The sequence below is a fragment of the Macrotis lagotis genome, chromosome 1, assembly GCF_037893015.1.
Source record: "Macrotis lagotis isolate mMagLag1 chromosome 1, bilby.v1.9.chrom.fasta, whole genome shotgun sequence".
Lineage (NCBI taxonomy): Eukaryota > Metazoa > Chordata > Mammalia > Peramelemorphia > Peramelidae > Macrotis > Macrotis lagotis.
The window spans coordinates 689,664,322-689,680,404 of record NC_133658.1 but is presented as its reverse complement, the minus strand read 5'-3'; the positions used below and the strand labels follow the sequence as shown (position 1 = coordinate 689,680,404).

Genomic DNA, 16,083 nt, shown 5'->3' with positions numbered 1-16,083 from the left:
GGACATATGGTCATTTCATTACGTAAAGACATATAGTGGGGCGGCTAGGTGGTGTAGTGGATAAAAGCACCAGCCCTGGAATAAGGAGTACCTGGGTTCAAATCCGGTCTCAAACACTTAATGATCACCTAGCTGTGTGGCCTTGGGCAAGCCACTTAACCCCATTTGCCTTGCAAAAAAAAAAAGACATATAATTCTGTATCCTTCAAAGAGAAAGTAATGTGGAGATTGCTATGATAGTTCACAGGGAAACCACAAAAACATAGATGTGTACAGCTCCAAAGTTTCTTAATAAAATGAAAAATTCAGTCAATCATCTCAATGCTGAACTTCAAACATTTCCACGTTGCATCTGTATTTTTTGGTATTGTGTAATTATCTAGACTTGGTCAAAAAATGATTAGTCCTGGAAAAGATTTGCCTAGAAAGATTAAAGGGATTGGAATTATTTAGCCTGAAGACGAAAAGGCTGAAATTCAATGTAACAATGTCTTAGTGTTGGTTTAATGATGTACAAGTAACACTAGCAGATTAGAAATGTTCTCATTATCCACTGACCAAAAGTGAGTGGTAAGAAGGGCTAAAAGAGACACACCCTTCAACTGGAGATATATGGGTTAGTTAAAAGCAGAGAAGGGTTAATAAATGTTTAAGGGGGGTGAGGTGGATAAATGCACACACTTTTAAGTTAATTTGAGTGATTAACACTTAAGACTAGACAGTCAACCAAACCATAAATCTAACCCTGATTTGTAGTAATACTGATTTCCAGAGTACAAATGCTCTTTCTGAAATTTTAATAATTAGCTCTGGGAGCAGGATAGAGCTGACAATAGAACACCCTGGGTTTAAAAGACAGAATTTTCTGATGGTGATAGTTGGTTGTTATCCTTTGTTCTCTAAGACCAAAACAGCATCACTATGTTGGAGTTGAGGTACTTTTTACCTGAATATAGTTAATCAGACCAATTCTAGTTCTGAAGACTCTACCACAGGTCAGGCACAAATAGTACATATGAATATTTGGAGTGGAGATGCTTCTAAATTTGTATCTCATATCTTTTGAGCTACTGCAATTCTGCCTTGTTCATAAAGCACAGTCTTTTTTAGGTGAGCATGACAAGCTGGGCAGTCATTTGTCAGTGTCTCCCATGTCTCACAATCAGTACCAAAGTTTTTCAGAGAGATTTTGAGAGTGTCTTTGTATAACTTCTGACCTCTGAATGATGGTGTATGTTTCTAAGCAACCAAATTTTACCCTTGATTTTCCCCAAGCCCTCATAATTGTATCAAAGGTCTTGGTCAGATCAATGAACATTGGGTACAGATCTCTCTTCCACTCCTGTCATTTCTGCTGGAGTTACTGGAGAGCATAAACCATATAAATCATTCCTCTGCCCTTTCTGAAGCCCCACTGGTTCTCAGGTAGATGACCTTCTTCCAGGTCAAGGATCAGCCTATTAAGGACTCTGGCAAGAATCTTGACAACAGTAACTAAGAGAGAGATATGCCTTTGTCTGTGACAGACATGTCTGTCACAGGACAACTTGTCTCCTTTACTTTTATAGAAATGGACAAGGGAGGCATCTTTGAACTCCTGGGAAATAACCTTCTCTTGCCATGTAATCAGGAAAATTTCCATCAGCTTTTGTATGAGCAGTGGATGTCTTGCCTTGGAAATCCCAGCAGGAATGGAATCAGCACCAGGTGCTTTGCCACACAAAAGGACCTTAATGGCATTTAAAATCTCTTCTTCAGGGATAACTAGGTGGCACAGTGATTAGAGCACCAGGCCAGGAGTCAGGAGGACCTGAGTTCAAATGTGGTCTCAGACACGTAATAATTACCTAGCTGTGTGATCTTGGGCAAGCCACTTAACTCCATTGCCTTGCAAAAACCAAAAGGAAAAAAAAAAACTTCTTCAGTTAGAAGTTTGTTTGGAGAGGAATTAATTTCAACCTGAGGTTTTCAATCAGTGACTTCAGCATTTATTGATGGCAGTCTATTGAGAATACTGTGGAAGTGTTCATTCAGTCCATCTCTTCAGCATCATATGCTTAATACCAATCAATGTGGCTTTCTCATCACTGAGAAGTTGAGATATACCATTGATCTTTGCCCCATAAATAACCTTCAGGTCATCACAAAAGCACTTTGGATTTTTAGAATAACACAAAACTGATTTTCATCAGCCTTTTTACTGAGCCAAAAATCTTGTATCTCTCTAAACTTTGCACTTTACTTTCCGTGAAGTTAAACTCTGCCTTCTTAGAGGTGAACAAACTATCTTACTGGTAAATTCTGTTAAGTCTCTTTTTTTTTTGTTTGTTTAGCAGCTTCTGAATTTCCATAGCATTTTTTGTCAAACTAATCTTAATGTTTCCCAGTGTTCCTATCCAGATGAGTAAAAATAGTGCTATTCACCAAATCTATGAAAGCTACCTACTCTTTTTCTGATCCACTATTGGCAACTGTGTTGGCTCAGTTTTCCCTCCAAGTTAGCAAGATATTATTCATGCTTAGAGAAGAACTGTAATCTGCTGACATTAAGTCTTCTAGAAGTCATCTTACATTGGGGCCACTGCTTTATTGAAAACAAATACTTAGCCTGGAGAGGATAAGTCTATGATCAGTCCAGCACTCTTACTATATATTGCCTCTGTCACTTTTAGATCTTCTCTGTGATGGTTATTAAATGCTAAAATAACTTATTAAAGAAGAATTTCCTTCTCTGAAACATTTTGAAAATAAGATTCTGATCTGTTTTCTGCTTTGGGGGTTTAAGGGAACATCTCTAAGAATAAAGGCTAGAGTTGAAGGTCAAAGAGGGAAAAAATTCCAAGATCCCTTGTATTCTAGAAAATATCATTATTAGGGGATTATTAAGATTTTTGTCTATTCTCGACAATTTATAAAAAATGGTAAGCAATTGTTTATGGTGGACTTTTTATCAGTCATTTTTCAAACATACGAAACCTTATCTTAGAAATAATACAACCATTAATATAGTTCCAAACTAGGCATATATTGCTACTCAAGAACCAGCCTAATCAGAGACTCAGGCTTCAGTCGGATTTTCAAATTTTTTTTTTCCTTAGGTTTTTGCAAGACAAATGGGGTTAAGTAGCTTGCGCAAGGCCACGCAGCTAGGTGTCTAAGTGTCTGAGGCCAAATTTGAACTCAGGTACTCCTGACTCCAGGTTTGGTACTCTATCCATTTTGTCACCTAGCCACCCCCAGATCTATTTTTTTTAGGTTTTTGCAAGGCAAATGGAGTTAAGTGGCTTGCCCAAGGCCACACAGCTAGGTAATTATTAAGTGTCTGAGACCGGATTTGAACCCAGGTACTCCTGACTCCAGGGCCGGTGCTTTATCCACTGCGCCACCTAGCCGCCCCTTATTTTTTAAAAAAAGAATCGTTTCCCTAAATTCTTCTAAATGATTTTGTAGATTTCCATGTGTAGATTGCCAAATGTGGCAAACATTTCCTTTCTAGAATGTAAACAATCAAATTCTGTTGCTCAGTTGAGTAATATTATAGAGCACTTAGGGGTGTTCAGCTAATCAGATTGCTGGAGTAGCTGAAAATTCCTCAACCTGTAATTTTGCATAGAGAGAGGGTGCCTCATGCTGTGCAATTAACTAGTTTTATTAGCAATAAATTTGTTTGCTTCTGGCTGGTCCTGTACTCTAGTGCTATGAAGAGTTTTCAGCTTGATTCTAAACTTGATCCGGAACTAACCAAGTATCAGAGCCAGTTAGTGGGGTCATGATAATTCCATAGAGGAATTCATACTTACCTTGTGTGACTAGTCATTGACATCTCTTAAGTGGGAAACATCGGAAACATTAACTGCTGAGTACCCCAGAAAAGCCTAAAGGATTTTTCAAGCCCATTTTTTTGAGGTAATAATCTGCCCCAAGTTTATAGCATGCAAATATTCAGTTCAATTCAGTTAACATTTATCAACTTCTATACTCAGCACAAATAAGAAAAAAAAAAAAGACAGCCTCTGCTCTATGGAAATTTAAAATGGAATGGGGGGAAGACAACATTCAAAATGTAGCTGGGGAGAGGATAACAGGAGACACTAGGCAAAGAAGAATCCTGTTCCTTGGAACTGAAATCCTAATACAACTGCATATAGAATGGAGTAGACTGGAAGTCCAATCTCCCAAAGAGAAATTTTGGGAGATGTTTAGTGCTCCATTTTCCAGTCCTTCAATCAGAGGGCAGAGAAGTCTGAAGAAGTTGGAAAGTCACTGACTAACCAAGGCTGAATTAGAAGAATGGTACTGAATTATGTTTAAATGTGAGCTTATTAGAATCATTTTAGATAATGCTAATTCTATCAATTGATCATCGGATCAAAAACATTTTCTCTTTTTTAAATATTTTTAGGAGGAAAAAAGAATATAAAACCACAATTCTTAATCAATGTGTATGTGAAATTATTGAAAATAAGCAAAATATAGGGAGGAAGAGACAGAATTTCAAACTCATAACTTTAAATAAAAATGTTTTTAAAAATAAACAAAATCTGTAGAATATCCCAACAACATTTTAATGCAGTTTTAAGCTTTAGAGCATTAATAATTATAATAATAAAGCTTGAGTGATTATTATAAATAATAAAACTTTAATGATATTTAAACTATTAAAACTTAAAACTGCAATAAAACTTTAGGGACAGCTTATATAAGCAAATTCAGCTGTTAAATCATATTTTTTTCATTAAACATTGAGTGCTTATTGTGTGCAGAGTTGAAAAAAAGTTTAAATTAGATACTGTTAATGTCCTTATGGAGCCTCCAGTTTAGTGGGATGGGGGTGGGGGATGTCATATACTATTTGAGGTATGAAGGAAAGTAATGCATATATACATCACCCTTCCCTGTGAAGTAGATTAGATAATTTAAGTGTGGTGGAGAGGTCTGGGGAACCTCCCTCAGGGTGAGGGAATGAAGAAAAGATTTTGACCAATTACTGAAGAAAATGAGATAAGGAAGCAAAAGAATAGGGAAGTCTTGTTTACTATTACTGAGAGAACTTAGATGATGACTTGAATAAGTTTGTAATGAGTGAAATTAGTTCAATTTTATGGTTTTTACTCAAAAATCTTGAAATAGGAGTAGAGAAATTAGATAGTAGACATTAGTGTAAAATGAGGGTTCAACAAGTATTTCTTGAATATCTACTGTGTTCCAGACATTGTGTAAAGAGCCAAAGTCAGGAATGAAGATGGTTAGGGTATTTAATGGCTAGTGAGACATGGTATATGCATACACAGTGGAAGCAAGATACAGATGGAAACAATTAAAGCTAGTCAATGATCTGGAAGAGAAAGGATGAGTCAAGGAACCCAAAAGTTGTAATAGAGATAAAGAATAGTTTGGGGGTTTTTTTTAGGGGTTTTTTTTTGGCAAAGTAGTGGGGTTAAGTGACTTGCCAAAGGTCACACAGCTAGGTAATTATTGTCTGAGGTCACATTTGAACTCAGATCCTCCTGACTCCAGGGCCAGTGATCTATCCACTGCACCACCTAGCCGCCCCAATAAAGAGTAGTTTTATATGAATGATAGAATGGATAAAGTGGAAAAATAATGAAATTCTGGATCTTGGAAAGGGTGCAGTTTTGAGAAATGGTGAGAAGAATATGCTGTTATGTGACCATAATTTTTGTTGTTCATTCATGTCCTACTTTTTATGACCCCCATATGGAATCATAATATTGGCAAGTGGTTTGCCCTTTCTTTCTCTAGTGACTTGCCCAGGGTCACATGGCTAGTGGGTATCCAAGACTGGATTTGGAGAGAATACATATTTGGAGAGAATAAATCTCTTGCCCAAGGGCACACAGTGAGTTAGTGACAGTATCAAATCTAGATTAATAAGAGAGGACTTCTTTAAATAGGTTTGTTTTGATTTTACTGTATACAAAATGGTTTCATAGCTATTATCTTACCAAATCTAAGTCCAACCTTGCAAGAGAAGCTGGACAGAAATTATCATCTATATTATATGGAGTTTGTAATTAAAAGTTGGATAATTTAAGTGACTTAACCAAAGTCACATAACTAGTAGAACTTGAATTTGAACCCATGCCTCTTGACTGTACTTTCAGATCTCTTCCATATTAGGCTTTCAGTACCAAAAAGCAATTTCTTCAGCAGCAGTACCAAGTTTGTTAGTTAGAGATTTGAAGGTACTTTTGCCCACTAAACTGCTTCTAATCCATATATAAAATGTTTTTGCTTCTCATGCTGTCAGAATGATATTCTGCACAAGGACCATATTTGTGTAAATCTAGTTTACTTTGGCTTTCTATGACTTTTTATGGTCTCCAAATGTTAAATCTTCATCATTTATTTCATTCAATTTCGACTTCCCTTCAATCTTGCCAGGTTAGCTTGCCCTAAGTAGGATATGTTACCAAAGAGCCTACTCTTTACTAGAGCAGCATGTTCTTTGGAATCTAGCCTGAGCTGCTCTCCAAGAGTATGCCAAATGAGAAAGAGTAAGCTTCAGTGCATCACAAAAAATTATTGAGTCCTAATTTTTGTAGGCTCACAACATAAGTGGTAATTAAAATGAAATTCCTTGACAGTCTTTCGTCTTCCAAAAAAGTAGCACCAAAATGAAAGAAATAGAAGGCCAATTTAATCCCTTTAATTCGGGTAGTTAAGGGTGTTCCTCCAGAAGGAATTTCTTCATGAAACTAAGGAAAATTGTTCATTTAGTTAGTTTAAAAGAAAAGAAATTCCTTTTCCACAAAGATCACTTGGTAAGGGATTAGATACCAACAAACACTCCTTTTGATTTGACAAGTATCTATTATGAATCCATTAGTTTTCAGCCATAAAGGTTGCAGGCATACAAAGTCAAAAGAATCCAAACAAATCCAAAAAACAATGCCTGCCCTCAAGGACCCATATTCTTCTGTGGGTAAAGAACATGTAACACAGATAAAGAATACATACAAAATGAATACAAAGTCATTGAAAAGAGGAAGAAGAACACTTAATAAGTGGGAACATGAAGAAAAGCTCTCTTGGGGCAGTTAGGTGGCACAGTGGATAGAGTACCAGCTCTGGAGTCAGAGGACCTGAGTTCAAATCCAGCCTCAGACACTTAATAATTACCTAGCTGTGTGATCTTGGGCAAGTCACTTAACCCCATTGCCTTGCAAAAAAAAAACTTTAAAAAAAAAAGAAAAGATCTCTTGATAATTGAGTCTTGCAGGAAGCTAGGACCAAAGACACAAACATCAACACAAACATTCAGAAGACCCAAAACCTTAGAGCTAAAAGGGGTCATCTAATTCAACTCCCTCATTTTACACATGAGGAAACTGAGTCCCAGAAAGACTGAGTGACTAGTCCAAGGTCATGCCTTTAATTGAAAGGGACAGCCTATGTCTTATTATTGTACCTGCAGTACCCCAGTCTAGCCAAGGAGAGATTCTTCTCACAACATTCACTAGAACAAATATATTTCTGATACATTATATTTATGCTTCAAGGGACTAGGATTTTTTTTTAGTGTGAGTTTTCCCTCCATCAATGAACAAAACACCTTGTTCCTTATTCAATGGGGTTCATAAGTTCTTGGAACCAAAACTATTCATCATTTGGTAGCCAACTATCTGATAGGGAGCCCCTCTGAATTCATCAAAGCTGATATTTTTAGGTTGGGACAGTCCATTGTTTGGAAGTCTTTCCAAATGGTAGGACTCACCAGGCTGATGTTCTGCTAATGAAGAAGCCAGGTTGAACTCCATGGTCTAGGAGTCTTTAGAAGAGCTCTTTGGTGAAAGATGCTTTATTATAATGCAGTGAAATAATCTAGTAAGCTTCATTTATTATCCTGAGGACTTGCCAGTCACATTTTGGGAGATAAAAAAGATCAACCATTTCCTTTATAGGTTTACAGTTTGCTATTTTTCACTTTAACTGGGCTACTGAAGAAGCCTCTGAATCTAAAATGACTGTTCCAAAGGCCATGATCTATGTGTGACACTGGTCATTAAATACAGGACAAAACCTCTCTTAGAAATAATGCTCTTTAGGTTCTCCTTGTAGTATAGCATTGCCAGGAGTAGGTTAAAGGGCTTGCTGTACAAGTAGGAAGTAAGTTTTTCTTTTTTTTCCTTTTTCCTTTTTTTGAGGGACCAGTAATGATAGTTGTAGGGGAAAGTACAATAAATGAAACATTTGTTTGTTCCTACATTAATCAGAACAGAGGGTTTGAAAATTGCTAAACTGAAACTTGCTCAAAGACTTGCTCAGAGGTCTTGCTGTTTAAAGAATTCTAGTAACAATATTATCACTTTTTTCCATGAGTCTCTCCAATTTCTGAAATAGTAAGGATGTCAGCATGCTAGGAGGAGTGAGACTGAAAGATGTAATTATCAAATTGAGTCGAGGGCTGTGACTGAATGAAAAGAAGGAATGAAGAGAGGGAGGAAGAAAGGGAGGAGAGTAGGAGGAAGGAAGAAGAAAAAAAGAAGAAAGGAAAAAAAGTGAGGAAGGAAGGATGGAAAAAAAGAAGCAAGGGAGAGAAAAAAAGAGGGAAGAGAGAAAGGGAAGATTACTTATTTCAATACTTAAATTTTGCTTTATTAAATGTATCCATGACTGGGGTTTCAAATAGAAAAATAAAGATAGTCTTTTTTGCAGGATAGACAGTAGTCCATAGGGTACAATTTTGATAGCAATGGGTTGAGCAGTCCTGGAGAAGAATAAAATCCATCCCCACACATTCTGAACTCCTAGGGGATCATATTTCTAGGAACCTATCTTTGAAGACCAGACTAAATTGAGTTTCGTACAAATCTAAATTGAGATTTTTAAGGATTGAATTGAGAATTGAAGATGGGAGAGCTAATGAATATAGATCTGCCATACACTCAAGAATATCTTAGGACAGAGTTAAAAAATGGGACAAAACTCTGGAGAACATATGAGCCAGATCAAAATGCAATAGTAAATAAAAATAAAATGAAACAGAGACAATATAAAATTTTCAATGATAATAAGCAGCTTGCAGAATTCTTATATATAGTTTAGTGACTCCCATTTCTACTTGAATTTTGACTCTGCTGCCTTTGGGCAACTAAGTGACAGTGGTATCAGGAAAATCTAATTTCAAATCTGACCTCAGACATTTACTAGCTATGTGACCCTGGACAAGTCATTTAGCCCTATTGATTCAGTTTCCTCTTCTGTCAAATGAGCTGGAGAAAGAAATGTTAAACTATTCTAGTATCTTTGCCAAGAAAGCCACAAATGGAATCACAAAGAGTCTGACATGACATGACACAACAGAACAAGAAATTGCTGTCTTAGGAGACTCTTGAATAGTACTAAGCATCAAAGTTATACTTCATATATAATACAGACATTCATGGAAAACATTAGTCCCATTAAAGATTCTCAAGAAGGTGAACTTTTCTGAAAACCTTAAAAGCTAGGTATGATGATACCCTTGGCAATACTTTTCCTGGGAAAGGTTCAGAATGGTGGATCATTTGAACATGGGAGTTCTCAACTAAACCAAAAATCCCCTTCTACCATTCTCCATGATATTGCTAGGGGATATACAAAATAAATCAGCACTAAATAGGGCATCAATATTGTGAAACTTTGGGAGTGATTGGGTAGGGATCCAGACTGCTCAGGTTTGAGCAGATCTTCACCACTGATGGCCAATTGGATGGGGCCTATGAATGACTACTAGATTTCCAACCTAGACCAGATAGGGAGACCCAATATCAAAAACAAAACAAAACAACAACAACAACAAAAAAAAAAACTTGAACTTCTTTCTGAGTGAAAAGAGATGCAATGTACCTATTAAAACTCAATTCCCAAACTGGATATTTTTCTCATCTATAGTGAGTTAATGAAGTTAAATTCCAAGTCTAGGACTATATCAGCACATTTAAGAAACACAAAGTTAGTAAAATTTGTGTGCATTTTCACAAAGAATATTGAAAACTCCCATCCTTCACAATCTTCTATTTCTCTTTTCTAAGGAATTATTTACAAATTTAAGTATTTACAATATCTGCAACATTTACTTACAATCTGAATATCATTATCCCCTGGGAACAAGAAAACCAAAGAACTCCTTTCCTTTTCTGTGATATCATTGAAGAATTTGCAAAATGAGTTAAATGGAGCATATAATGACATAAGACTCTATCAGAATCATATATTTCAGAGCAGCTAAAAGAAGCAGATTCTTCACAGCAATAGGGTATACACCACATAAACAAACCCCAAAGGATTCCAAAAGAAGGGAATTAAAACCATGAGACTGACCAGTATATCCATCTTGGTGGTGGAACTTGGTGTAGCAGAAATCATAAATCTTGCTAAAGGCTAAATCATCAACTCCCAAATCCATAGATGAGCAGACCATCTCTAAAATCCCTTTCATCTATAACAATCCATGAGTTTGTTCCTTTATCTGTGAGTTATATAAGATAAACATTACTGAATTCCTTTCTTGATAAATCCTTGGTCACTTAAGTTCTATCAGATTAGAAACTCTTGAGTACCTAAAGAAGATTCAACCATATGGTTTTACAAGGTACATCTATGTCAGCTTCTTGATTACTGCATCCTTTATTATTGTTTCATCATTTCACAATATTTTATATTTATATTCTGCTCAATGGTTTTCAAAGAGCTTTATATTCATTAACTCACTGGATCACCCTAGTATACAGAGCAATATAATAGGTTAACTATCTATATCAATGAAGCATTGTTGCATAATTTTTTTTATTTACAGATGATTATGCAGCCTCTGAAGCTGAAATGCAACATAGTATGGATTGATTCTCTCTTGCTTGTGATAATTTTGAACTTAACAATTAACATCAAGAAAATCCAGGTGCTCTATCAGTCAGCACTACACCATCCATAAGTGAAACTATTGACTACAACAAATGGAGAAGTTTTGAATATTGTGGATAAGTTCACTTAACTTGGCAGTGTACTTTCCAGAGAGGTACACACTGATAATGAGTTGACACCCAAATTGCCAGGGCTATCTCAGTGTTTGAAAGACTTTAAAGGAAAATATGGAAGAAAAGAGATATTAGATTAGATTGATAACCAAACTGAAGGCCTACAGAGCCATTATGCCAAACTCATTGCTGTATGCCTGTGAAACCTGGACAGTCTACCAGTGCCATGGGAGAAAACTGAATCCCTTCCATTTGAATTGTTTTAGGATGATTCTGAAGGCCAACTGGCAGAATAAGACAGCAGACACTGAAGTTCTTTCTTGAACTAAACAGCCAAAAGCATTCAAAAGTTACCACAGAGTGCACAATTCTAATGGGCTGATCATGTTTTTCGAATGCCAAATATATGCTTGCCGAAAAGACTATTTTATGAAGAACTTACACAGAGCAAGTGTGTGTGTATGTGTGTGTGGGGGGGGGGGGGGATTAGAAAAAGTAATACAAAGGGGGGCAGCTAGGTGGCGCAATGGATAGAGCACCCACCCTGGAGTCAAGAGTACCTGAGTTCAAATGTGACCTCAGACATTTAATAATTACCTAGCTGTGTGGCCTTGGGCAAGCCACTTGACCCCATTGCCTAGCAAAATAAAAAATGAAAAGAAAAAAAGTAATGCAAGGACACTCTCAAGGTCTCTCTTAAGAACTTTGTAATTGTGTGACAGGGGAGACAACTTGGTGTGCCCTCATCAGAGAAGGTTCTGTGGTCTATGACTGATGCAGAATTGAAGTAGCTATAAAGAAATGCAAGATACATAGATTTAGAGAATCCATCCCAAATGTTCACAAGGCCTCTTTGTGCCTGACCTGTGGTAGAGCATTCTAAACTTGTATTGGTCTGATCAGCCACGGTTGGACACACTATAAGTTGATTATGTTATGTTATTTTGGTTCTCTTTGGGACATAGTAGTATTGTTGGGTCAAGGGGTGGCATAATTTTATAGCCCTTTGGGCATGGCTCCAAGTTGTTTTACAGAATGGTTGTATCAGTTTACATTTCTACCAACAATATATAAGTGTCATTTTTCCACATTCTCTCCAGGATTTGTCATTTTCCTTTTCTGTTCTGTTAGCCAGGCTGATAGATATGAAGTGGTATCTTAGAACTGTTTTAATTTGCATTTCTTTAATCAATAATGATTTTGAGCATTTTTTCATGTGACTATTGATTGTTTAAATTTCTTTTTAAAACTGCCTTTTCTTATCTTTTGATCATTTATCAATTGGTAATGGCTCATATTTTTATAACTTGGATTTAGTGCTTTCCTCCCAATTTTGGTTGCATTAGTTTCTGGAATTATTTTTTTGTGCAAAAACTTTTTAATATATTGTAATCAAAATTATTCATTAATTCCCATTAACTCTTATTTGGTGAATCTGAAAAGTAGATTTTCAATGCTCCCCTAATTTACTTATGATATCCTCCTTTATGTCTAAATCATCTATCCAATTTGACATTATTTTTATATATGGTATGAGATATTGTTCTATGGTTAGGTTTTGCTAAACTGCTTTCCAATTTTCCCAGTAATTTTTGTCAATGGTGAGTTCTTGCCCCCAAACTCAGATGGTTGAGTTTATTAAACAGTAGATAATGATCATTTACTACTGTATATTGTGTACCTAATCTATTCCATTGACAAAAGGATATTTTTAGAATTTATTTTTGTTCCTACCAAAAGGGGAAACTCTTTAGCCTACTCTGTTGGCCAAGATAAGCACAGTTTACTTAACCAAATAAACAAAACAAAGCAAAATTCTGTCCAGGAAGAAAGACTACAAAGGAATGTTTCGTGCATTCCTATATGCCAGTGTGGTCTCTAAAAGATGCAGAACAAAGCAGAGATAAAAGTGCTTCAGATGTATTGCCGAGTTAAAATTCTGGAAAATCCTTACAAGAATAACAACCCTTCAACATATTGTAGCACACTTAACTTTACAAAAATATCTATCAACAAGTTTCTATTCTAATACTTAATGGAAATTTTCATCTCCTAGAGAGCTATAAAAGACAGTTTTTCTAAAGTCCACAAGTTCTTTCATTAAGAATTTGTGTCTTTAGAGAGAAAACAAAAGACTGAGAGATGGTCAGAAATTGAGCAATTCTGATTTATTAGAACATTGTATAACTATGAAAATTGCACTGTTATCCAACTTTGTTTTTGATTTTTCAACAGGCAGAAATACTCAGTGTCCTCAGTCACAGAAACATCATCCAGTTTTATGGAGTGATTCTTGAACCTCCCAATTATGGTATCGTAACAGGTAAGAACGCCTTTATTACTACAGTCTTTTTTTTTTTCCACAATCTACAAGGCCTTTTTGCTCCAAATATGTTAAAATGCTAAGCACTAGACATAGTTTCGAACTGTATTCTACTGTCAGATGTCACTTTTGTTGCCATAAAGCATTAATAAAACTGATTATATCAATATAATTAGGAATGGTGTTTCTACTTCTACCCATGTTTAATTGTGCTAATTATATCTGAGTAAATGCTATTTAAATGCACTTGCAGCTGCAATACCAATATTTGAAGGTGCTGTTTAACTAAAATTTCATTTAATTAGTTGAAATGAGCGATGCTTTTTGCAACTCTGTGACCTTTTACAAATTAAGATTTCTTGAGCTATTCCTGTTATAATTCTTTGCAAGGCTTTTTAATCCCATTAGAGCATTCTTACTTCAAGGTCTCTGACATGAGAACAGTATTTTTCACATTTGGTCATTTGAGTTGATAATGACCTTGATCTAAATCATCAGTTAATTAGGAGCAGCAGGTTGGAACTAGGTGAAAATATATTTTCTAAAATGGAACATGTAGAAATTTTTGCACCTTTTCTATTTTGTGCTTGTATGTATTTCTATTCTGCAGCATGAAACTGTTAAGATCTTTATTGGCTATGATAATGACTGGATTTAATTTTAAAAAGCCTCTGACATTTCTTTTTTTTTCAATTAATAATGTTGTATTTTTTAATTACATGCAAAGATAGTTTTCAGTATTCACTCTTGTTAGACTTTGAGTTCCAAATTTTTCTCCTTTTCTCCCTTCCCTCCCCCTTCCTCATGACAGGAAGTCATCTGAAATAGAGCCTCTGACATTTCTAATGAGAAGATCCTTAAAATAGTATATACTTCTCTTTTAGAGTCATGAAAAGAGTTTGGGAGATGTTGGTTTGAGACAGATATAAAAATTTTAATTACTAGACATTATTATGTAGATGTGATTAATAATTTAATCCCTTATTCTCAGGTCTAATTTTAATTAAGATATCTCCCCCTTTTTTGAAGTCTGATATTAATAATTTTTTATCTTAGGACTAAGTAGAACGTCATTGATTTGTGGAGTTCCTCTTTCCACCCTAAGATCAGACTACATGAAGCTTTCCCTTATTTCCAAATATTTCTCTAGTTTCCAAAATTACATATTTAGTACATCTATATATTATATGTAAATACTGTACACATGTAAAATATGCCCCACAGAATGGAATCTCCTTGAGGGCAAATTGTATTTTACTTATGTCTTTTTATCCCAACATATAACATCTATCTGACACATTGTCATCATTCTATAAATTTGTTGATTAATTTGTCAATTACATATAAACTATCTCCAAAAGATTATTATCTACTTTTAAAGTCCCTACAGATTCCTAAGTCAATAGTTATAATTTCCTAAATACATTTCTCTTTTTTCATTCTTACATTTCAGATTCTATGATCTTTGTTACATTCTCAGTGAATTTAAGCCTCACCCTCCAGGATTCCAGGATCAGAGCTCAGCAAGATATCTTCTTGGGGGATCTATGGCAAAATCATCATTTTATGCAATAGTTAAGCTATACTTTAGGGGAGACATATCTATTCCAATACTAGCCCAATACCTTAGACATGGGAAGCTACTTTGTAAATGTTTGTTGAATGACCTTGAATTGATTGGGATCATTCGGATAAAAATCATACCTAGAATAAGTATTCCCACAATGTACCAAGAATGGCATATTAAAGAAAGGAGAATGGATTCTAAAAGAGTTGCCCCCAATGAGCTTACAGCCAAATCAACACCACATGTATAGCAAAAGCAGCAGTAGCAGCAGTAGCAGCAGTAGCAGCAGTAGCAGAAGGAGGAGGAGGAGGAGGAGGAGGAGGAGAAGGAGGAGGTGTTGTGGTAGTAGTAGGAGTAGTAATAGTAGTTATAGTAAGAGTAGCAATAGTAGCACTAGTAGCACTGATAGGAGGAGGATGAGAAGAAGTGGCAGTTGTAGAAGAAGGAAGAATAGTAGAAGCAGTAGTAGCAGTAGTAGTGGTAGTGGTAGTAATAGTGGCAGTGGAAATATTAGTAGTACTTGTAGTAGTGATGATAGTGGTAGTAGCAGTAGTAGTTGTGTAGTAGAAGAGTAGGAGTAGGGGTAGGAGGGAGTAGGAGTAAGAATAGGAATAGAAATATTTAAGGTGACAGTGAATAGAAAGCTGGCCTCAGTTACAGTCTTTGCTCCAGCACATACTATCTTTGTGACCCTAGGCAAGAAATCTAACCCTCAATGCCTCAGCTAACTCTGTATCAACTTGAAGACTCAGAGAAGATTCTGAATTCCATCAATAAAGTTTCTTCTTCTCAAAGTTCCCTCTACCAGTGACTCCACAGTTAGAGTATTCATATAGCATTTTAAAGTTTTCAAAGTAGTTTTATGCATATGATTTCATTTGAGCCTTATAATTACCTTGTGAAATAGAAGTTATGGATATTATCCATTTTTATTGTTGATGTTGTGTCTGATTCTCTGTGACACCATTTGGGGTTTTCCTGGCAAAGATACAAGAGTGATTTACCATTTCTTTCTCCAGTCCATTTTACAAATGAAGAAACTGAGACAAAATTAAGCGACTTGCCCAGGGTCAGTAACATAGTAAGTATCTAAGGCTAAATTTGAACTCAGGAAGAAGATGAATCTTCCTAACTTCAGGCCTGGCACTCTGTCTACTGTACCACCAAGCTGCCCATAAATATTTTATAGATGAATAATCTGAGTCTCAGAGAGG

General features: G+C 35.8%; 1 protein-coding gene across 3 annotated transcripts in view; it reads left to right on the top strand.

Moving 5' to 3' along the window:
• The window catches only part of MAP3K20 (mitogen-activated protein kinase kinase kinase 20), a 219,088-nt gene that overhangs the window by 79,398 nt on the left and 123,607 nt on the right, over window positions 1–16,083 (top strand). For all 3 annotated transcript variants that reach the window (XM_074215694.1, XM_074215695.1, XM_074215696.1), the window contains exon 3: window positions 13,215–13,302. In XM_074215694.1, coding sequence (XP_074071795.1) covers window positions 13,215–13,302 — 88 coding nt within the window. The remainder of the gene's footprint in view (window positions 1–13,214; window positions 13,303–16,083) is intronic.